Raw genomic sequence first — 22,792 nt, forward strand, 5'->3', positions numbered from 1 at the left:
TTGCGACCTGCTCAAAACCAAGTGTCACACCATAACAGAGATAACTGTTGAAGACTTAACTAAAGCCTCTGGTTATGTATGTGTCATTAATATAACACAGATATCTCTTTGTTAGTGATTCACATCTCCCATCTCCATCCATCTGGTGAAATAAAGGGCTGTACCACTCTGTGCTTAGCAAATTCAAAGTCATGCAATACTCCTCTGTCAGTTTCAATTGAGAGTTATTTGCTGCCACCTGGTGGCCACCATGTTATATTACTCTTCTTCTCTGCAGTAAGAAAGTAGCACCAGACATTGCATTGTTTGAGTAACGGGCACATTTATTATTCCCTTTGCATGAATGTGTTATAAAATACACAAAAAGACAAAAAGGAAGAGAAATACATCCATATATTCAATAATGATAACAGGTCTTGAAACTGACTTAAACTATTTAGATGTTTACATAGCAATACATACGGCTTGTAATGGAATGATTGGACGTTTACTGCATTAGGTGTGTGTGTGTGTGTGTGCGTGTGTGTGTGTGTGTGTGTGTGTTATCTGTGTGTGAATGTGAGGTCCATGACATGATGACCTTCTCTTCCGTCTCAACTGTGGAGCGTGTGGGTGTTTAGAGGGCGTGTTCACTACTTCTTCTCTGGCTTATTGTTGCACTCCAAGAAGAAGTCGTTGCAGGCCACAGTAAGAGCCCCGACCAGGATGATGAACTCTGTGAAATCTACCTCCCCGTCATTGTTGGAATCCAGGTCTGCCATCACCTTATCCACTGCCTCCTTATCCTGGGCATTCTGCACGTGTGAGGATAGATTACACAAATGTTATCTCAGTTTTATATGCATGAAACCGTGCATGTGTATCCTGAAGCATCTCCCTACCCCCAGGTAGTTGCCGAGCTCTACGGTCAGCATCTCTTTGAGCTCAGCCCTGCTCAGTGTGTATTTGTCCCCCTCGTTCCCAGAGTACTTATGGAAGGTCTGGATCAAGAGCTGCATGGCGTTCTCCAGGGTGGAGGTGTTCTCTGATTTGGGCATAGACATTCTGGAGAAGGACGAAATGAGAGGAAGGGGGAGAGGAGGAGAAAACAAGGGAAGTCCATGTCAGTACTCCTGCCTGCAAGGAGCATGGAGGACAGCCTGCTGCAACTCAACACACGATCTCTCTCTTGCACACAAATGCATTCACACACACTCTTTCCTTTTTTATTTTCGACACACTGACAGACAGAACAATCCATGCATGGAGAAACACACAAAGAAAATGTAATCACAGGCTAAATCCCTACAACTGAGATACAACGTTATCTTCTATCAGGTCTATCTATCTAGTGGCAGGATTAGGGAGTTGGACCCCTGCACAGGGGTCACGTTTGTCGAGCTGTTTCCTCATCAGAAGATGTTCCTCTCTGCCAGTTGTCCTGATAAGATTCTGCTTCAGATTAAACAGATCCTCTGTCTGTTGCTTCGCTCCAGCGAGAGGACCTCTGGGAATCAGGATGATGACAGCAGCCGGTCATCTGAGCCAGCTGATAAGAGTGAAACTCTAAGCTGGTAAAACCAAACCAAGTTGAGGAGATATAACCAGGACATGCTGAGGCCACCTGATCTGCCTTTAACTTTGGCTCCACCGGATGGAAGAAAACACCGGAGACAGGTATAAGTCTTTACCTTTCTTGGACTTACATCACCTCTGAACTGTGAAGGATTTTCCAAACTGTCCCTCACATCAGTGTGACCCGGTTGACACAATGCTCCTCATTCTTATGAGTCAGTGGCAGAAAAAAACATATCGGAAAGACTTTTTTGGATCTTTTCAAGATATATTACGGTTCTATAAGTTATCGTTGCGTAAACAGAGAGCTTCTCCTGTCTTTGTTGTTGATTTGCCCGAGTATATTCAACAGGCCTTACACACAGCACTGTGCATGAGCAGCACCAGTAAAACATACTTTTAAAAGTCAAGTAGACACAACCTCTGAGAAAAATAGAGACACAGCTTTTAGAGTTCATGTCGGTCCTCGGCATCATTTCTTACCTGAGGACGAGTGATGGCCTGCTGGTCAGATGGAGAGAGAGAAGGCCAGAGTGACTGATGAAGAGGATGACAGGGACACCGTCTTAAATACATCCCTCACTCCACCGATCTACCCGCCCATCCCTCTCCATCTCTGCTTACCCACCAGACACCTGCTGTCCTCTCTGGACACAAGACAGATCCCTCCGCCCCCCTTCTTCAGAGACAACATATCAACAGTGAAGACATTATTGGCACTGTAACCACAGCTTCAGGTCAATTAAAGTAGCCGCAATATAACCACAAGATGCAAATGCCGATAGTTTAAAAGTGGGCTTATACTCTCAGAAGTTGGTCTTCATGGAAGTGCACATAGTTTCTTAAGAGATGAAAGTTCTGCAACAATCATACTTTTTTCAACTAAATGCCTTAGCATCAGCATTTCCTAAGCACAAAGAGTGTCCTGTTTCCCCATTTTGTACTTCTTAACCAAACAAGGAACAGGTTTATAGGGAGTGCTCCGGTAAATACAGTACCAAGAACAAGATGAATCACTTGGTTATTCGTTAAATGAGTTTGGTTTTAAGCCGCGAGGAGTGTTGGGGTATGCGTCTCGGTAGAATGTGGGGGGTCGGGTGGGGGTCGGGGGGGGGCATTCCTGAGACAGTATCCAAAGGATTCGTGTAAGACCGATGAATGGAGCCGTCACACCTGGCAGCCTTGCAGAGAAATCCCCAGACAAAGACTCTGCACAGCACAGGCAAACATGCCAATGCAACACACATGAGCACATTCACACCTCGAGCTCCAAGACACACCACACGCAGTATAATGGAGAGAGAGCCAAAGTGCATGAAAAGTCAAAGAAGAGGGAAAATAAGTGACATAAACCCATATTATCATGTTGACTTGAATGAATGCTCTGGAAGATCATAACTACATCCACATTAATGCGCAAGTACTGAAGATGTCGTCCTGTTTGATCTGCCGTCCTTGTAAATGCATCTTCTTGCTTGTGGGTTGTTGCATGTGTGTGTATGTATGTGTGTATGTGGAGGTGTGTGTGCGTGTGTGTGCTTGTATGCACCACGTGTGTATGTATAGTGTTGCAGAGTGCAGGATGGTGCACAATAGGAAGCGTATACTGTATTTCAGGATCTGGTTGCTATAGTGATGCATCTAAAGGCTGCTGAGTTTGACTATTCAGGATGTCAGAGCTATATTTAGTCCGTGTGTTGGTATCTGTGGAAGGAGCAGGTATCATTGGAGTTCTGTGGGACAATGTCAAACCATATCAGAGACACCGCTGCACACATACAGTGTTGTGTTGTGTTGTATTTGGAAGTTACACTTAAATACAAATGCAACTAAATAAAGATGGAACTGCAATTAAAAACTAAACACAATTCGGTTTTATTATATAAGGCATTTATTTTGAAAATACAGAAAGTATCTTTTGTATTATTGGTACAAAAAAAGACACTCCCAGCTTACAGTCCTTAAATGTATCCTTGACAATGGAGATCAATATGGTGTGAGTATCTGATCTGGACCGACGTTCAGAGCATTTTACTGGTTGACTGGATGTAAAATGATTATGGACTGTTCTAATGTTTAGAAGAACAGATAGGCTGTTGATTTTCTGATCCACCAAACACAAGCATCTACGGGGCATTTGCATTGGATCCAGTCTTGCTCTCACTGAGGGAGGAGGCCAGGTAGCCAATCAGAGTGAGGTATTCCTGGAAGCTGACCTTTCCATCGTTGTTCGCATCCAAACCCTGCTGCATCTCCTTAATGGCAGAGGAGCGGTTTGTATCCTGAGGATAGACAGAATATGTTAGTATGTATGAAAGAAATACGTCTAATAAACTGATTCATTATTTTTGCAGCAACATGTTTCATAGTTTCTTACCTCCATCATGCCACCAAGCTGATTCTTTACCAGCTTTTGGAAGCCACTCCCGTTCAGGTTGTCCTTCCCCTTGGTAGAACTAAGAAACGTGGTCACCACCGTCTTAATGGCTGACTCCATATCTAGAGAGAGAGAGAGAGAGAGAGAGGAAAAGTGAGTGTTGGGAGTGTCATGAAGAGATATGGACATATCTTAGTCACTCAGACGGCATGCCGTTGGGTAAAGTTCCCAGGAATTTTATTCATATGAAACTATATTAAAATGGTGTCTTTGGTGGATAAAAGGCTCATTTCAGTTATTGAGTGCATCATTTGCAGAATAAAGTACATCATAACCTTTGAATCCTTGTAAATAACTGATAGAGATCTGAGATTCAAAATTACATCTGTGCAATCATATTGTGTAATGTATTACAATCAAGGTATAACGCAGCATTTCACTCACAATTTGCATGTGTGATATAACTGAAAACATACTGAAATAAAATGCATGTTAAAAAACACATTATCCTTCAAATAAATAGTCTATAAAACCATTTAAGCCAAACACGTGAAGATGAGACAAGTGAAATAATTTGCTGTTGGACAGATCACATTTTTTAAATTAAATTGTATTTCCATTTCATATGTCTTCTCCTGAAAATAAACATATGAGAAAGGTGAGACACACGTCAGCATAGAAGAGAAGGAGGAGCGGGGGGAGGGAATGGACAGAGCCCGGAGGCTCTCTGAGGTTAACGGAGCGAGAGAGAGGATGGAAGGTTGAAGAGGAGGGGAGTCTCTGAGGTCAACACAATGGGAGCTCTGATCTCTGACGGTGGACATCTGATCCCCAGAAGCCATCGGGAGGATCCAGGTTCAGATTACGGCCTGCTGCCCGTCTGCTGCAGCACACTTCTCCTCACCCTGAAGGAACACTCTGCACCCTGTGCTCAAGTATGAACTGAAAAACACCACATAGCTCCGAGAGATTAAACTACGGGCTAAAACATCCACGTCTCCTGTTGTTTATAAGATCTCAGAGTCATGTGAAGCTCAACCCTCGGCTGACAGATCTGAGGTTCTGGTTGTTAATAACTGCTTATTGCTAGTTAAACCTGGCAGGAAAAGACAGAAACTAAATAGAAACGCATGTTTGCTTTCATTGGATGTTGTATCTGTGGTCAGTAGAATACTAATGCACTTGCATACTCATTCTCGTGTGTGTGTGTGTCGTTGATGAAGACTATACGTCTTTACACAGAAGTCACTCTCACAGGAGGTGAAGTGTTAATGATGGAAGTGATACTTTAGGATCAGGTTTTTGTTGTTGCGCATGCTGGTTCGCTCAAACACTCTGACTGCACAGAGCATTCCTTAATGTTAACAGTAACACGTGTGCTTCTCCCAAAAGCTCTGTTATCTCACAACGCACAGAGGAAACAGAGGCGCTACCAGTGCTAACAGCTGCTATTGTGGCTAATGTTTCTTTTTCTGCACACAAACACAGCATTTTATGTCTGTTCCCTTCCTATTGGTTTGTGTTGGGACACATAGCTACAGCTCGACTGCCATCCATCATCTTGGATATTGCATAATTTCCTGCTGTTAGTAAAAGAAAATGCTTTTCTTGTATAGAAAACTGGGAAAAGAGTCAACTATGACAATTAGTATTTAATATAAACGGTTGATTATTGCTGTGTAGTGAGGCTAGATACAGAGATATTGATTTAGTCCAACTGGAAAAACAGCTATGAAGATGATTGTGTGTATTTTGTGCATGGAAAAGTGACATAACGTCATATCTATGGACAATGGTAAGGCCTGTGCAACCTAATCCAGACATAATCCAGCTATCAGAAAGGTCTCTCGTGGTTCATGCCCCCGTCTATCTTTCCGTTGTCTCAACACGCAACATCTCCAAAGACCGGAGTAAATGCTGCAGATACTTGAGTAGAGTTGCTGATAAGTATCTCAGTGGTGCTTTACGAGGCCTTGCCACAGGGTTTCCACTGTGTATCGGAAACCATCAAGGGCAGCGGGGGCCGGAGGACCGGCCATGTTGACAGGGGCTTCTGGTGGTGTTGTTCAGAGTAACTGGAGAAGGTAAATCACCCATCTGACACAGATGTCACACCTCAATGCTTACACTATGCACGCACACTGGATGACACACAAAGACATAAAGATAGATGCACAGAAATAGAGACACACACACACAGACATCTAAAAAAGAACACCAATTAGGATGCCTGTTGTATTAACATAATTACTGGCTGAGTGAGCACAGGCACCCGAACCATGGGTTCTGTTTCATGTATCCGCTCCATGGCAGCACACACACACGCATGCACACACACACATGCACACAGAGGTGGACACACAACTCGTTGTTATACAAGTAAGCATCTGTCAACAGCATGATGTTCATAATTATTTAATGGGTTCCCATAATTGTCCCAACACCTTTCTCATATAGACAAACAGCAGCACGGGGGAGTCTGCACAGCCCATTTATCAAGATGCCTGACAGGCCACCATCCATTAGCGTCCTCTACGAGTGTAATGAACATGAAACTAAGTCGTCTTAGGTCAGAACCGGAGACATCGAGGCCACAGAATTACGATTGGCAGAGAGGAACACGTCGTGGGCTTTGTCAGAGCAAGATGTGGCCCGACTGCTGAGTACCAGTGAAGCTCTCCTTCGGCCTCTCGGCACATGCGCTGCATTCAGATTCAGAGCCTGCTGATGATCATGACTCAAGTGTAATGAATGCCTGCATGAGACCCAGTGCACCCAGTTATTTGCATTACTGGTCCCTTTGGTGCCATTTTACTGGAATAAAGCACCACACACATTGTTCAGTGAGTCACAACACTTTGGGCCTGAAACATTTTTAAATAAGTAATGTCTACTTTTGACCCATATCTTATTACCCATCGTCTCCTGATTATAACCTATGAGAATTATAACCAGGTTCATGATTTGACCTTCTTTTAAAATATTTCTCAAGGCCTAAAGCTGTAAAACTATTCTAGTAATTTGAGATAAAAAGGAAGGATTACAGCATTGGAAAAATGCAATATAATGTTGTGTTTTATATCGTTCCTGGTTCTTACAATCCCACAGACATATCTTGACATCTCTTTAGTGATCCTTACACAACTAGGCCTCAGACAGATTTTAATTTACTTATTACCTTCGCATTGAAAATGCGGAAGGTTATGTTTTGATCGCCGTGTATTTATTTATTTATTTGTATGCGTGTTATTCGCAGAACAAAAAAAGTTTTAAACCGAATCGCATGAAATTTGGTGGGATGGTTGGTTATTATCCGGGAACCATTTGATTAGATTTTGGGATCGATCGGGTCAAAGGTCAAGGTCAAGGTCATGAAAAGGTCAACATATTCTTGAATCGCATGAAATTTGGTGGAATGATTGGTTATTATCCGGGAACCATTTGATTAGATGTTGGGATCAATCGGGTCAAAGGTCAAGGTCATGGATAGGTCAAAATCATTTTTTTACCATAGCACGGTCAATTTCTATCCAATTGGCATGCAACTAATGCCAACATGTTCATAATTCAATGCCCAATCTTGTGATATGCGAAGGTATGCGCTCTACCGAGTGCCCGTTCTAGTTTAAATGTGTAAAGGTTGTGGAGCTGAATATATCTTTAGGACATTGCTGGCAAAATCCAAGACCACGAAATTATATCTGCGTTTTGTTTTTTGGCATACATTGTATAGTTATTCACTTTATTGGATTCCCTCATTGTGTCATGCTGGTGAGGACACAGACATGTTAATTACTATGTGACAAATACCATATTGCATTGTGTCTAATAATGACGGTGCATAAATTGTGGCCCTGAGACGAGGCAGAATAAAAGGAAACTCAATGTCTCATAGTGTGTACAGTACCTCCCAGATATTAAATCAAGCAAACGTGAGAGTTTTAAGGAACGACAAGTACAAACCAGTTCACACATAAGTCAGGTGGGGCCACCCAACCCACCCAGTCATCTCACCACCGACACAGTGTGTGTGCGTGTGCGTGCGTGTGCGTGCGTGCGTGTGTTTATGTCTCAATCGGTTTCTACCAGAGCCCATGAGCAACGCTAGACCGCCTCGCGGGCTCCACCCTGGTCGTGTTGTTCGCGCTCCGTGTGACCGATTCCCTGGCCGGCCAAAGCCCTCCGCGTCCCGCTGCCGGAGTCTCATCGTGCCGTCAGCCCGTCACTAATGAGGTTCAAACTAAGACCGTCAGCACAACCGGCACCGCGCGACCGTGTAACGGGGCGCAGGCGGCACACAGTCCGCGCCGTGCGCCACGGAGATGTCGGGCTTGCCCTAAGTAGAGAGGCCAGAGGCCGGACTGACACACGGCGAGTAAATAAGTAAACGTGAGTCTAGACTCCGGTTACTCTGGAAGTGTAAAGGGATTGGGGTTCGGTTCCTGAGGAGAACCGGATCCCTGCGGCCACCAAGCCTGGCAATAACAATACCCGCTAATTATGCTTAATTCATGACGCAGCCGAGGGAATAAGCTAAATAATAATGTTGTCCAGAAAAAGCGCACAACACCCTCCAGAGAGAGACGCGGCCCAGAAGTAGGAGCAGAATAAAGCAGACTCACCGTCAGGTCAGGGAGACAATAGGCACCAAAGTGTTTGTGCAACTGCGCTCCTTCTTTCTCACGGACCTCTTCTGCAGTGCTGCGCTAGATAAACCAACACATATCTTCTCCGTGATTTGACTTCTCACTCGAGCCAACTTTTTTTCCTTCATTGTCATCACAGGGCGTGTGCCTGGGAGAGAAAGAATGTGGAAAGAGGCGCAGCTTAAGCAACACTGCACTTTTTCACCAACTTTTTTATAGCAAATATGTCCATTGTTTCTGAAAACAGAGCAAGACTTTCTAATTGGGTTTCATAGGTATGTATATATCTGTTTTATACCTTCATCTACTTGTTTTTTTCTGACATACATGTAGGAACACGAGCGCGCGCATGATTAAGTGTGCTGATAGTCCAAAGCTTTCCCAACAGACAGATGTATTTAAACCACACCCTGAAACTGTCCTCACGTGTGCACAGAATGGAGAGATAGTGTTCAGGAGAAAGAAAACTTACGAACAACTTGTCAAATGAAGTCATTAGTATAATAATACTAATAGGAAGAAACATCATATTTTGTTAACAACAAATTATTTTAATTTGATTGTCCAGCTTGAAATAGAAAATCATGCTCTGCCAACAACAGACCTCCTCTTTGTGTAGAGGAGGGAGGTGATCATCACAAGATGCGTTTTACAGTTATTACAGAAGTCAATAGGCCTAATACATCAAGGCTAACATACACGCACACACACACACACACACACACTCACACTCACACTCACAGTTTTCTGACAATTCATTTACATTGTGCAACTCCCGTTTAGACCTGTAAGCACATGCAACTGAGACTGCTAGTGTGTGTGTGTGTGTGTGTTTTAGAAAACATGACAGGTTCTAATATTGCAAATGCATTGTATTCTGTGACATGGGAGTGGGAGGACGGGGTGAGAGAGGCACAGGCTGCTGGTACAAATACAAAAAGGCGGTGTGCAGTTGAAACAGGCGTAAGGGTGTTTTCCTTTTGGCTGTTTTCCATTTTTTTTGTTCAAACTGCATTACACACAGACTAGTCAGTTACAGACACACAACTGTAACATAACTAACTGAGTATCTGAGGACAGCACACTATTGGTTGAAGCCCCCATGCTTGCTTGCTAGGTGCCCAATCAGCTGCCAGAACTCCAGGAAGTTGAGCTCTCCATCACTGTTCTTGTCCAATGAGCTCATGAGCTGGTCAATGGCAGCGGGGTCGGCAGCATTCTGCAAGAAAACAGGAAGACACTTCAGATATACAGTATGTAATATACAGTATGTAAATTAAGAACCAGTAGTGGTGGTCAGTGTGGATACACTGGGATGCTATTGGGTGTGCGTGCGGCGATGAGATCGGGGCAAGCTGACACCACTGGCACACACACCAGTAATCAAGTCACAAGTAAAGCAACGTCAGCAAAAATGAGAAATAGGAGCATAGATATGTCGCCATCTAGTGGCAGAAAGTTGTTATATCAACAGTTCATGCAAGAAGAAACATGGAATTTTCCATACTTGTATTTAGTGATGGACCTTGGGAGCTTCTACTTGCTGCCACTGGGCTCTGGTTTAACATGAGAACACAACCATAACTATTCAAGACTAGAAGAGTCGAACGTGGACGTCTCTGAATTGTTTTTGTACTCTGGATCACAGGAAGGAGTGGAAAGAGTTAGATATTATTTTCAAGAACTGTTATTTGGCTCAGAAGTACAGTAAGCCACAGACATTAAACACTCGGCCCAAGTAGAAGACCAGAAGTGTCCTTTTGAACACAAGTATGACTAACAGTTCATTATGTGGTCACAGAGAAAAAGGGTCAATGTGGCATCCAGATGAAGCCCATTTCAAGAGGGATCTGCCCTTATGAGGCAGCATTTTAGAAAGCAATGAGTCAGAAAAAACATAAAACCGGTTCCTGATTGTTCTGTATCAGTTTAAATGGGTCTTTCAAACAGGTGGCTGAAAAATGTACGATATCAAAAATCTACATATTTGGTGATTGTCAACCAATCCCATGATAAAAAAACAATAAGGCCTTGTCTGTGTCTTAATACTTTCGGATTGTGACTCTCAGACACAAACACATGTGTTCCTCCAAAAGACAAAGATATTTAGCCCTAAATGCATATCATACTCTTAAAATAGAGTAATTGATCCCCTTCAATAAAGCTTGCCACTGTGGCTTTTACCAGAACATATTTCATGTTGAGTTGGTTGACTATTATTAGTATTATAGGAACAGATTAAAACCCGTTTGGTGGCAGCAGGACGGTGTACGTGTGATCAAAATAAACACTGTTGTTTGGGAACACAGTGAAGCACAGAGGAAAACGCTGTATTGGGCTTTAAATATGTAGGAAACATTACAACTAATTTGATGACGAAAAAAAACATATTAACTTGGATTAAAGACTCTACATAAAAGTGACTTAATAAGAGTAACAGGTAACATTCCCACAGCATAAACCAGAATATTTATGGCATATTCTGGCCAAAACAACATTGAATTGGATGCAATAATTATTGATGTAAATCCCTCCACCCACTGGGATGTATTCCACCAATAAACAAACAAATACAACTGCATTGCAGCAATATTGTTTTGTTAAACCTAAAATCTTTACCGTGACAAAGTTGGGCAGCTCTGCTGGGACCAGCCTGTGGAACTCCTCTCTGCTCAGTGTGTCAGAGGAACCATCGCTGCCAGCATACGCCTTGAACTGGGACACCAGCACACCAATAGCAGACTCCATGACCGGTCAAGAGGGTTTAGTCTTTGGGCCCAAAAGGTGAAAAAGAGAAATACTGTTGATCATAATAATACATTTCCAAAATACAGCTACTTTATGATACAGATAAAGTTAAAGTTCAGATAGAAGAAAACAGAAGATTTATAACGACAATTTCATCTGGCAACACAAATCATAGACTCACCAACTCCGTGTGTGAGTACGTTGAGTCTTCCTGGTCATTTTGTAGCCGACCTCTCCCGGTAAAGAAGATAAATCATTCACTCATTTCTCTCTAAATATTTACTGATTGTGTTTTCTGAACATTGCAACCAGTAAAAAACTAAACCATGTTTCCCAAACACCACAGACCTCTTTCCATGACGCAACATCAACTTAAGAGCGTATCGTCCCTGGCAGGATACGACTGAATCCTCACTCAGGAAACCTAACACAGTTAGTCAAATGTTTAACTGGGCCCAGCAGCTCAATGTTCTGCTCGTGTCTATGCACCGACAACAGTCTCCCATTTCTCCTTTGCTTTGCGTGAGTGTGTAACTGTGAGCAGAAAGCTGCAGAGAGCAAAAAGAAAGCAGTAAATCAGATATAATTACACAGTCTGTGTTGCTAAAGCCTTTGAGAACGAGGCACTTGGGTTTCACCTCAGAAAAGCCATATTACTTAAGCCAAAGCTCTGACAGGATGTGCACAATTGGCATATTAGGGAGGCAATTAGTGCCGACAAGAACTATGGCTATTTCATCCAAATATCCCCTCAACTAGTTCTCTTGTCTCAGCTGCATCACACACACACACACACACACACACACACACACACACACACACACACACACACACACACACACACACACACACACACACACACACACACACACACACACACACACACACACACACACACACACACACACATTCTTCTCCTTACATTCCCTCGGCCATCGTTGAAGGAGGAGAGCAGCTGCTAACGCAGGATAAATGACTTAAGAGAGGACTAAGAAGCCGCCTGGCGGTATTAAAGCATCAGGGTTTTCCGCGGGGCGATGCTGCTACTGGTCTTATGAATATGATTAATGAATTGGTGTCTCCGGATTTCTTGGTCTATGTTTCAAAACATAATCCATACTTTTTAAATTTCTTGATTGTCATCCGGCAGGTGGCCGTGTGAGTAGATGCTTTTTCTGCTTTAAATGCTTCTTGCAAATAAAGTGTGAGAACAACTCAGAGGTCCTTAAAGTCATACATCCGTATAGCAACACGCTACTGGGTTGATTAACAGGGTTTCCTTTCACACTTGGTTATTTATTACAGAGGACTGTACACCTGCATGACACTATGCAGTGTGTATGTGTGTGCATGTGTGTCTTATTTTCACATATAACAATAAACAGGATTTATGTAAAGTTTAATTATGGGGAGTTGGACTCTGAGTCAAATATATACTCTAAAAAACTATTAATATATATTGAATTATTATTTTACCTTTTCTGTAATTAGACATCTTAATCAGAAGCTTAAGAATTGTATTTACATATCACCTCAGGGCCTATTACGCTAACTTTCTCACAACTACCAATGCTAATTGCACAATTGTTAAAACCATGAGCCGGGTCTTGAACACACGAGTGAATTGCTCAATAAAAATATCTTTCCCATGGGAAAAAGCTGGTAACCCGGCCAGTGTTCCCTCTGTCACAAACCGGTCCAATGGCTGACTGACCACTGACTCACTAACAGGTCGTGTTTTCTTTCTTCTGCTACGTCTAACACGTTGTTGCTCCACCCATCCAGCTACATAAAAAGAACAGCAGAACAAGCATCCCAGAGGAGAAGTTAACATGAGGCAAAGTCAATCCAAGGGAAAGCTGTTGATTCATCTGCAATGGAACACAGCAATACATCACTCATGCTGTATTGATCGGTCAGCCAATAAGTAACAGATTCCACCGACATCTGTTCCCACAACGGTTCACGAGAATCACCAAAAATCGAGATTTCACCTTCGTTCTGACGTGTAGAACTAACAGGATCAGATTCAGATGAAGCCCTGAGTGTCTAATTAAATGAGGAGATGTTTACGCACTGATAAAAGGACAAAAGACAGTTATTTTATGACAGGGATGCAACAAATTTATTAATCTGCTTTCGTGACAGAGAGACATCCAGAAATAAACTACATTCTCTAAGCTGCCACAAAGCCACGTAACGTGTTTCTGCATCGACGCCCTCTGGAAAAGAACCGCAATGTGGCTGAAGGCCTTTAAATTAACAAGTTAGTGTTTAAACAGACAAAGAAAAAAACAGAAAGAAAAACAGGCCTTTCTGGAAACTACATGGCACGACTTCAGAGCCACGACCAACCTAATCAATTACAAACGCATGTTACATTCACAATAAAACAAATAAGAAACTTTCTTTTGAGTTGTTGACCAGAAAGACTCGTACATACTCAACATGTTGAGATCTTATGTGCCAACCAAATATATTAAGATACAGCGCCAACCTCTAGAAAATAAGTTAATCATATAATTCTGCAAACTTTCAAACACATTTAAAGCAATATGTACATTTTAAACAAAATGCAGACGCCTCTAAATTCACATAAAATGTTCACTAAACTTTTCCCGCCACCCGTTCTATAAATGTATGATTGACAGGAAGTGCCACGCTGAAGCCGTGAACATATAAGGATGGCCGCCTGTCGGTACCGTGTGAGAAGCTGGACGTCACGACCTGCAGGTCCTCCCGACGCCTTGCTTAGAGGCGCGGTGGTTTATGGATTGAGAACTTGAAGGATATGTAATGTGTTGTAGCCGCTTATCTTTTTCTGGCTCAAGTCCATCCCAAAACAGTATTTAGAACGCTCCGTCTCCATGATTAAGTTCTAGTGTGTGCATAAGTAAAACACCAAATGACCCGGAGCAGTTGACCCTCTTGGACAGATGGAGGGGGTCAAATGAGATCCTGTCAGACGGCAGGATGACGGATGTCGGCCTGGAAGCGTTGGTGGTCCAATAGAAAAGGTTCCCTCTGAATAACCCTCATCCGTCACGGCTGCTCTTATACTTCACCCGCCAGACGGCCATTTGTTTATCACTTACTCACGCCGCGCTCCCTGCAACTCGAGGAAAACCTTCCTTTTGTTTTTCCCAATTCATCATGACTCACCGTGGAGCGGAGTGAGAATAACATTTCGTCAAGGTGGCACAAGGTGAGTAATTGGTGATTGCGTTGTGTGTTTTTAAAGGTCATCTTGTCGGTAAAGTATTGCTTGGAGCTCTTTGAGATCCGTCACTTCCTCAGCCACGTCCTCGCCCGCTCTCTTTCCTCCACTCCTTCTCTCCAGCTCCGGGCACTGAAAACGTTTTCTTGACTTCTCTTTCAAACTCCTCCATCTCGTTCTCCAAGTCGCTCTCCTCTCCCTCCGCCTCGTCGTCTGCTTCCGCCACGTCTTCCAGAATATCTCCCAGATCTTCGGCGAACTCTCTGAAGCTCGTCTGGTCGTGCGCAAAGACTCCGTCCCGGAAGAACTCGCCGGCGAGCGCTCCGAGCTCTTCTCTTACGGACTCCTCCACGCCCGCCTCCTCCGCCTTGGCCAGGTAGGCCTGGAGGACGGCCTCAAACTCGGGGGAGGCCACGGGGGTCAGCCCCTCGGAGCGGGCGCACGCCTCCACGGAGCCGCACTGCGGCGCTGCTCTGGGGCTGTGCTGCAGGCGGCGCCTCTGCTGGTCCCAGTACTCGGGCCGGTCCAGGTGTGTGTGAGGATGATCTGCGCCGCCCCACATCTTCTCTTCTTCATGGCCGCGGTCGACTTTACGCTTGTGCTCATCTTTGTGACTCTGGGATCTCGATCGGTCCTTTCCCCGATCTCCATTGGGCTTGTTGTCTTTCTGCCACGATTCATCCTTCTTTTCCCACCGCTTCCTCTCGTCTTTCTTCCTCCACTCATCATCATCTTTGCCATTTTCACTCCTCCGCTCGTTCTTGTTCCACCGTATCTTCTCATCTTTCTTCCTCCACTCATCATCATCTTTGCCATTTTCACTCCTCCGCTCGTTCTTGTTCCAACGTTTCTTCTCATCTTTCTTCCTCCACCCCTCGTCATCTTTGTCATTCTTACTCCTCCGCTCGTTCCACCGTTTCTTCTCATTCTTCTCTTTACCATGATGTTCTTCCTCTTCCCATTGCTTCCTTTCACCCTTTACTTTCCCTTCTTTACTCTGATCTTTGCCATTTCTACTCTTCCAGTCACCATCATTTTTCTTCAACTCTTTCTTCTTTGAATCTTTTTTCTCCCATTTCTCTTTGCCACTTTCTTCAAAGCCACCTTTCTCCTTCTTCCATTCCTTCTCTTCCTTCCACTCCTCCTTGCCCTTGCGCTTTCCTCCATGGTCTTTTCCTTCCTTCCAATCCTTCTTTTCCTCCTTACTCCTCCATTGTTTACCATCCTTTGGGTTGTCATGATTTGCCTTTTTCCAGTCTTTCTCCTCCTTCATTTCTTTTCTCTCACTCTTTTCTATCCAGTCTTTATTCTCTTCCTGATCCTTCCATGGCTTTCCTTCTTCACCTCTGCTACTCTTTTCTTTCTTCCACTCTTTCTCCTTCCATTTTTTTGTCTCATCCCCGTGTCTCTTTTGCTTGCCATCCTTATCTTTCTCCTTGTCAAACTTTCCTTGCTCATGATTTCCCCGTTTCAATTCCGTTGCACCTCCATCTTTGCGCTCCCTCTTCTCTCCTTCCTTCCATTCAGATTTATTTCTCTCCTTCCTCTCATCCATGTCAATTGTATCCTTCTTTACATCTTTCCTCTTCTCCCGCTGATCATCCCTTGGCTTCTTCCGCTGCGTCTCTGTAGATCCAGCTGAGTCCTGCACGCTGTTCTCTGGCTGGCCACTGGGGGGCGACGTGATGCGCTCCTCAGCTGCTGGAGCAGCTTCACTGGCTGCCAAAGGAAACACAAAAGGTGACTTCAGCTAAAGAAGTGATCACTGAAGTGTGCATAACAGAAAAGTAACAAAAGGAGGAAACATACTGCTCTTTCTCTAGCGGTCTAATAACTATCATGTTTCTACATCTTCAACCCTCCTCCATGTCCCCTCCCCCCCTCCTCCCTCTGTCCCTTTGTACCTGAGGGCAGTTTTAATTCAGTCACAGTGGATCTCAGTGTTTCTAGTTCTTTCTGGAGGGCCGGGACACACTCCAGCTCTCTCTTCATCCTCTCGTTGTCTTCCTGAAGGACAGGGAGAGATGCCATCTCCTTTTCCAACCTACTATTTTCCTTCTCCATCTCCTTCCACTGCAGTTGCTGCTGTGCTCCCTCTTCGGCCTGTACCGTGGCTACTTTTAGCTCTTCATTCTGTTCCTATTTGTAAAAAGAAGAAGAGAGAACAGGAAAAGAGGGTCCTATGATAATATTACAAACTCAGTGACACATTTATGTATACGGTGAGGGAGGGGGGCGGGGGGGAGAGAGAGTGAGAGGAGGAGACAAAATGGAGTCACACCTGAAGTTGGGCTTGTAGCACAAAGATCTGCTGGTTCCCTTCGGCTAACTTATTTAGAAGCTCTGAACTGTCAGTATCTACTGGGACTGGAGGAACCTCGGGATGAAGCCACTCCTGTCAACAAAGTGCAAACACAGTTCAACAAGATGGCCACGTTGGAGATGACTTCTCAGTATTTGCCAGACTGAGTAGTCGAGAAGTGAGAGAACCGTGTCAATGAGAGAGCAAAGAACAAAACTCCAGAGGAGCACAGTGGGTAGACACGAGCGTAATGTTGTCTCCTGTTGAGCGTATCACACTAAAGATCCATGAGGTGGGACTCAATGTACTGTAAACTAGGTAAACAAATGGGATTGTTAATGAAAAGCTGTGAGACAGAACACAAACAGAGGAGAGGGACGGAAAAGAAGTGACAATCTGACACTCACCCCTTTTACTGGCTCCTGTGCATCCTTCAGCTCCATCGTACCATAGTCGCTCTCTGCAAATGTATTATGCAAAATGTGAAAAAAACTAAGAAAACAAGCACAAGATTTGCATATGAAGGAGGAAATGCCACCTTACCAACAACAATCATAACTTGCATCTTTGAATGTATACTTCTCATGCGCATTTATACAATTTATAAAAAGGAAAAGTGATGGACTCTATATATATATATATTTATTGCTGGTTGAAAACCTTGCAACTCCAAATTTGCAACCGTTCAGTTTAAACTTTTGTTTTTCAACCTAACAATCAGCCATTTTTAAAGAAGATATACGACGGTCAAGTTCCTAATTGTTATTGTACATGAAGGTTTTCATTCAACAACAGAAGTCATTCTTCCTCTGCTCACACGTGTTTTGCATGCAGTGCTTTTAAAACACTCAAGACTTTTTCTGCGTGCACATTCAACCAAATGCTGTGGGAGAGAAAGCGCTCATTCATAAACAAGTACACGCAAAACCTACCCTCATCCAGGTCCATGAAGACACCTGCAGGTACAATACACCTCAGTCTCAGAGCAACCTTTGTCTAGTTTACTTATAGTGTCATTTTCGGTCTTTAACGCCATACAATTCCTCCAGAAATCATGAATACAGTTGCAGGCAAAACAAACGGGATGTTTACCTCCTTAACAGGTCATACCTGAGAAAAAGATGGTGCCGAGGCCGAACAGAAGGACAGCCCCCAGGATGCATTTGTTCACAGACAACCCGGTGTCTACCTCCCGCTGTGGCAGCTGGAACTCTTTCTCTCCTTCCTCCTCCTCCTCCTCTGTCTTTCCAATCCGCTCCAGAACCGCTAAAAGAGACCTCCTTCTCCTCAGCTCTGGCTCGGCCTCCTCGCCTGTCTTCTCAGTTCTCCGCTCGCCCACCTCTGAATCCACGAGTGAGTCTAGAGAAGTGGAATGGAAGAGTATGAATGTTATTATTTATGACTATTACTTTGCAATTAACTGATTTAATCTATTCTACGGGTATCCTCAAGGCATAACTGTTGAAAACAGCAGATCATTTATTGTGCAAGTGTCCATTAAACATTGTTTTTCTGCCAGGTTTATTATTTTCAAGCTGCTGCACATTATTGGGCTCAGATTTGCTCTTGCATTTACAAAGTAGATGTTAGATAGCACAGCTGGGAATGGTCTGATGTCACAGTAAACTCCTCATGGGAGATAAGACTTGCTTCTTTATTGGCTTTGCTTTGCATGACACGCTGGTTAATTTGCTCCATAGCCATTTCTTAATTTCCCTTAAATTGTATAAATAAGGCTTAAAATCTTGAATGTTTCATCGAGAAAGTGATTACTTTCTGAATTTGTGAAACTTCTGGCCACAAAGTTGCCAAACTATGTGCATCACAATGTATTTTCAAAAGAATAAAAGGTCACTCACTGACAGTGAGCTCTAGTTAGTAAACAAACAGTGCATGAAAGAATTCACGACAGAGCAAAAGATTACCGTCTGTTTTTAAAAACGCTGTAGCAAGAGAAAAAGAGCTGCAGACAAAAAACACCAGAACAAGAACCTGAGGTCCCTCGGACGCCAATTTACTTCTGCAGGGTGTCATGCAACTAAAGGCGTCTGTGTCACATCATGCTTCCTGCCTCGTACCAACCAGAGCCTCTCCAGACAACCTCCTGGCCCAGATACGGAACAATCCCATAACCAGCTGGTCCACCAAGTACACTTCAAACACAAATAGTACAGACGGCTTAGTCTCTATACAAATATAAGGATAGAGGCATCCCAGGAGACGATCGTCATATAACCTCACACATAAGACTGATGCTGAGGTTATTATAATATAATTTAAAAAAGAATAAAGTCTTGTTGTTCATACCTGCCTGTTTCCTTAAGTCAGTTGTTTTTGGAAACAGGTCTGACTCCTCCCCTCTCGGTTGTAGCTCCTCCCCGTTTAGCGGAAGCTGAGTTCCTTCCTGTGTGAGACTTTCTTCTTCCTGTGTAAACGCCACCGCTCCCAGAGTCTCTGAGGTCAGCAGCGAGGCTGGGCGCTCATCTGGGGAGGGGGTTATGTGGCTGTAGGAGTCTGAAAATGAATCGGGGTCAGGGCCCGACAGCGTCGTGCCCTCAGGGAGGCCCTCCGATTGGCTGAGTGCATCCCTGCCAGCAACGGAGCTGTCGGAGACGTCCAAAGAGGTGGGAACAGAAGCGTCAGTGTGCTGCTCCGTGCTCGTGTCTCCACTTAGCCCTTCAGTTGTTTCTTCTGATACCTGGGGAAAAGAATCAGGGCATTATAATTCCTTAATTATTTAATTGAACGGGTTTAGAGCTTCCTTTTAACGTTGTTGGATTAAACTCAAGCAACGAGACTGATTGAAAAGCAGAAGTTTCAAACCCATTGACTTTTAATGTAAAAATCTTATTCATTTTAGGGTTGTAGGAATCATTCCTGCAGCGGTCTAAAATCCAGAAGTATATTGTTACAGATTCAAGCACCATGGTCAAAAACGTTTAAATTTATAGCCCCTGGCAAAAAAAAAATTATGCAACCAAAGCAGGGTATGGTTATAAAATAAACATTGGCCAGTCATAATATTCCACTAAGCTGTTTCAGACATTACATTACAGAAAATGATGTGTCCTGCTGTCTTACCAGGTGGCCCTCCACAGGAAGCCGCTCTGCAGGCCGGTTCTCCTCAGAACCTGGATCACAAAACACAGACACAGGAGGCACGAAGGAAAACTTTGAGTTTAATAGTTTGACATATATTTCAATTGTGACCTTTCGAAATGCAGCAACTCTAACTAACAGGTACCTGCTCCTCTGTTTATGCAACTAAATAATGTATATTATTTTCATTTGATTTATTATCAGAGAAGGTAAATGGGTGAAAGTAAGAAAGTAAAAACTTGAAATTCCAATAAGTTTCTTTCATTAGAACTATTTTCCTGTGCCTGAATAGTCTTCGAATCCTCAAATGTATTGTGACTAACCTGCTGCAGACGTAAAGCTTTCTCCATGTTGCTCCGTCCCCTCTGCCAAAGGCCTCAGGGTCTCAGCAACAGTCTCCTAGAACAAACAGACAGTCAGTGGACACGACACACAGATAACATTTGGCTCGTCTGAAGATTCAGTCAACCGTGTCTGTTTCTGCACTCTGAAACAACAGCAACGGCCAGATTGCCACTAAATAAGGCAGCGAGTGTGTGTAACTAGCCATCAGGCCAGTGGCTCTCGAGCCAATTTGCAATTGTGAATAGTAGTTAAAAAAAAGAAAAGAAACAAAGACTTATTACAGAAACCTACTTCATATCCAGGTGACCCAGAAGAAAATCAATTGGGACAAGCAGTTTTCAACGAGGTCAATCACAGTGACTTCATACACTTTACAGAGTGGTGATACCTGAGGAGTGAGGGTGGTCCCGCTGTTAGCACTGCTGCCACCTGACATGGCCCCCGAGAGGCTTTGCCCGACTCCTAAACACAAGAGTGAACATACAAAACAGATTAATAGAATAAATTCACACTAAATTAATGCAAGACGTCTTCATATACTCTGCTTTAAAGCTCTTTGTGCAATTTTTTAGTGGAAAAGTCTGAATTTTGGTTTATTAACAATGCATTTTTTTATTGAAGCGCAAGCCACCGACCCTAAGTGAGCAGCTGTATCGTCAGACCGGCCACTAGCCCACCAATAGGGTGACAGGGAGAGAACTGCAGCGTCAAATTTACATCCTGTGTTTGCCCATTCGCAGAATTTGAATACTTTGCTATTCAGCCTCACCCCTTCTGCCAATAAAGGAGCTACTGTAACACATTGCTCGGTGTGTGTGCAGGAAGCCCAGTTCCCCGAGACAATTCAGTTCTTCATTAGTAGTTTGTGTGTGTTGTGGGTCTTTTAGTCACCCTGGCTTTTGACGAGCTGGGGAAGGTTTTGGCACGGGACAGAGGTAACCAAGGCCGGCACCATTCTAGGGATACAGACGGCACAATGGGCCATTTCAAAACTACTGATCTGTTCAAATAAATGTGTCCTCACCACCAGAAATACCTATTCTGATGGAAATATTACAGAATTTTACTTTTTTCACCATAAGATTCACATTTAGTGCAGTTTTTTCCCTGAATCTCCATCTGTAGTAATGCTTCTGACCAACACGATCTTTCCAGACCAAATCAGTCAAGCAGAAACAGACGTATGAATGTCATCGGCAAGTCAGACACGAGTGTCAGGTATTAGAGCTTCATAACCCCTTTCCTCTCAAACAAAAGGTAGCAGACATAACAGAGATACATATTTATCCTCGTGTAGTCTGGCCTTCGTTATTGAATGCAGAAAGAGCGAACCACTTACATTGACACCACATTTTCTGGGTAATGACACACTTCACTCCCCAAATTCAATTCTCTCGCAGCTCCGCAATTTAGGTCTCCTAATTGAGTGCCTCCCAAGAGTAGCCTACTGAATCTAGCTTCGGGCCCCCGGAGCATTGTGGGGCGTATAGTGGAATGGCTTAAATAGATACCGACTAAATATAGCTACCATGAGATCGACGAGAGACAGAACGAGGGAGCGTGCAGAAGATGGCCATGCGGGAACACAATAAAGGCAACAGCGTATTCTGAGGACAGTGTTACAATTATTATTATTCATATATTTGTTAAACGAACACCTAGTTTATACTAGCCACGCTTTCATTTTTCTTGAGAAAAACCCAGCCAAGATGTATGATTACATCTGTAGGCCTAATCTTATCATCTTGGTCTCAGCAGGAGAAAACGACCAAAAAAGGTCATGAGAATAAACTGGAAGAGGCCATCAGGACAGCAGCGCCAGGCTGTCGGCAGGAAGCTCCATGTCCAGTTCGCCACAGCATCTTCACAGGAAGCAGCTCGAAGGGATCTGGAGTTATACAGACGGCTTGGAGCGAAGGGTGTGAAGCCGTTCAGGAAATGTCATATGGCAATAGGGTCAAAGTGAATCAAACTCAACGCAGAGTTAAACTCAGAAACATCTTGTTTTGTTTTACTACATGTTGAAGGCCAGTGAGAGCAAAGCAAAGCACGTCAGAGTTTAAAAGCCAAGACAAGTGTTAACATTAACCTATAAATACAAAGACTCACCACCTCAACAGTCAATCAAGCAACCAGGAAAAAGTGCGTGAAACGACTTCGGCGACGCACTAGAATAACAACCGACAGCAGAACAGACGTCGTTGCTCTGAAATTAAAACACGTGTACGTTAAACGCAAAGTCGTGTTTTCCTTACCGTGCGTGGTTCGTCGCGTTGCTTTAGTCCCCGCCGTCTGTCACCGATACAGCACACTACAACACACTTCTGGGGCTTCCCATCCAACTTGTGAACTTGTGTCGTGCCTCCGGAACTTGCGTGAGCAACGCGCCTCTCCGCCAATCACAGACCGCGTTGGCTCAAGTCCCGCCTTTCGTTCGTCAGTTCGACCAATGGCAATGCAGCATGTCAGTTCCTCACTGGTAAAGGTTTCCAGTAGATTGACCC

The 22,792-nt window shown here is 43.8% G+C and overlaps 4 protein-coding genes across 9 annotated transcripts; all 4 read right to left on the bottom strand.

Annotated features, from left to right (window-relative positions):
• Positions 1-339: 339 nt before the first annotated feature.
• s100t (S100 calcium binding protein T) lies at positions 340-2,099 on the bottom strand. The gene is made up of 3 exons (XM_056444957.1): positions 2,038-2,099; positions 882-1,044; positions 340-794 (listed from the first exon to the last, which is right to left on the bottom strand). The coding sequence occupies exons 2-3, from the start codon at positions 1,041-1,043 to the stop codon at positions 633-635; spliced, it is 324 nt and encodes a 107-aa protein (XP_056300932.1). The 5' UTR covers position 1,044; positions 2,038-2,099; the 3' UTR covers positions 340-632.
• A 1,323-nt stretch (positions 2,100-3,422) lies between these two features.
• Positions 3,423-8,663, bottom strand: si:ch211-105c13.3 (uncharacterized protein LOC325758 homolog). Its single transcript, XM_056444153.1, has 3 exons — positions 8,554-8,663; positions 3,932-4,053; positions 3,423-3,836 (listed from the first exon to the last, which is right to left on the bottom strand). The coding sequence occupies exons 2-3, from the start codon at positions 4,049-4,051 to the stop codon at positions 3,681-3,683; spliced, it is 276 nt and encodes a 91-aa protein (XP_056300128.1). The 5' UTR covers positions 4,052-4,053; positions 8,554-8,663; the 3' UTR covers positions 3,423-3,680.
• A 444-nt stretch (positions 8,664-9,107) lies between these two features.
• Positions 9,108-11,723, bottom strand: LOC130213035 (protein S100-A11-like). 2 transcript variants are annotated; one of them, XM_056444413.1, is made up of 3 exons: positions 11,507-11,723; positions 11,197-11,346; positions 9,108-9,796 (listed from the first exon to the last, which is right to left on the bottom strand). In XM_056444413.1, exons 2-3 carry the CDS (start codon positions 11,323-11,325, stop codon positions 9,662-9,664), a joined length of 264 nt encoding a protein of 87 aa, XP_056300388.1. In that variant the 5' UTR covers positions 11,326-11,346; positions 11,507-11,723; the 3' UTR covers positions 9,108-9,661. The 2 variants fall into 2 exon arrangements, with proteins under 2 accessions (XP_056300388.1, XP_056300389.1); XM_056444414.1 differs by having other exon boundaries at positions 11,197-11,353; positions 11,506-11,723.
• Positions 11,724-13,423: 1,700 nt separating this feature from the next.
• pbxip1b (pre-B-cell leukemia homeobox interacting protein 1b) lies at positions 13,424-22,631 on the bottom strand. Of its 5 annotated transcripts, none has more exons than XM_056444889.1 (11): positions 22,544-22,631; positions 20,677-20,750; positions 20,267-20,342; positions 19,926-19,975; positions 19,152-19,542; positions 17,955-18,203; positions 17,777-17,800; positions 17,252-17,304; positions 16,824-16,937; positions 16,447-16,681; positions 13,424-16,261 (listed from the first exon to the last, which is right to left on the bottom strand). In XM_056444889.1, exons 2-11 carry the CDS (start codon positions 20,722-20,724, stop codon positions 14,619-14,621), a joined length of 2,883 nt encoding a protein of 960 aa, XP_056300864.1. In that variant the 5' UTR covers positions 20,725-20,750; positions 22,544-22,631; the 3' UTR covers positions 13,424-14,618. The 5 variants fall into 5 exon arrangements, with proteins under 5 accessions (XP_056300864.1, XP_056300862.1, XP_056300865.1 ...); XM_056444887.1 differs by lacking the exon at positions 22,544-22,631 and adding an exon at positions 21,180-21,847 and having other exon boundaries at positions 16,447-16,675; XM_056444890.1 differs by lacking the exon at positions 22,544-22,631 and adding an exon at positions 21,180-21,847 and having other exon boundaries at positions 16,591-16,681.
• Positions 22,632-22,792: the final 161 nt, after the last annotated feature.

Source organism: Pseudoliparis swirei, chromosome 22, assembly GCF_029220125.1.
Source record: "Pseudoliparis swirei isolate HS2019 ecotype Mariana Trench chromosome 22, NWPU_hadal_v1, whole genome shotgun sequence".
Lineage (NCBI taxonomy): Eukaryota > Metazoa > Chordata > Actinopteri > Perciformes > Liparidae > Pseudoliparis > Pseudoliparis swirei.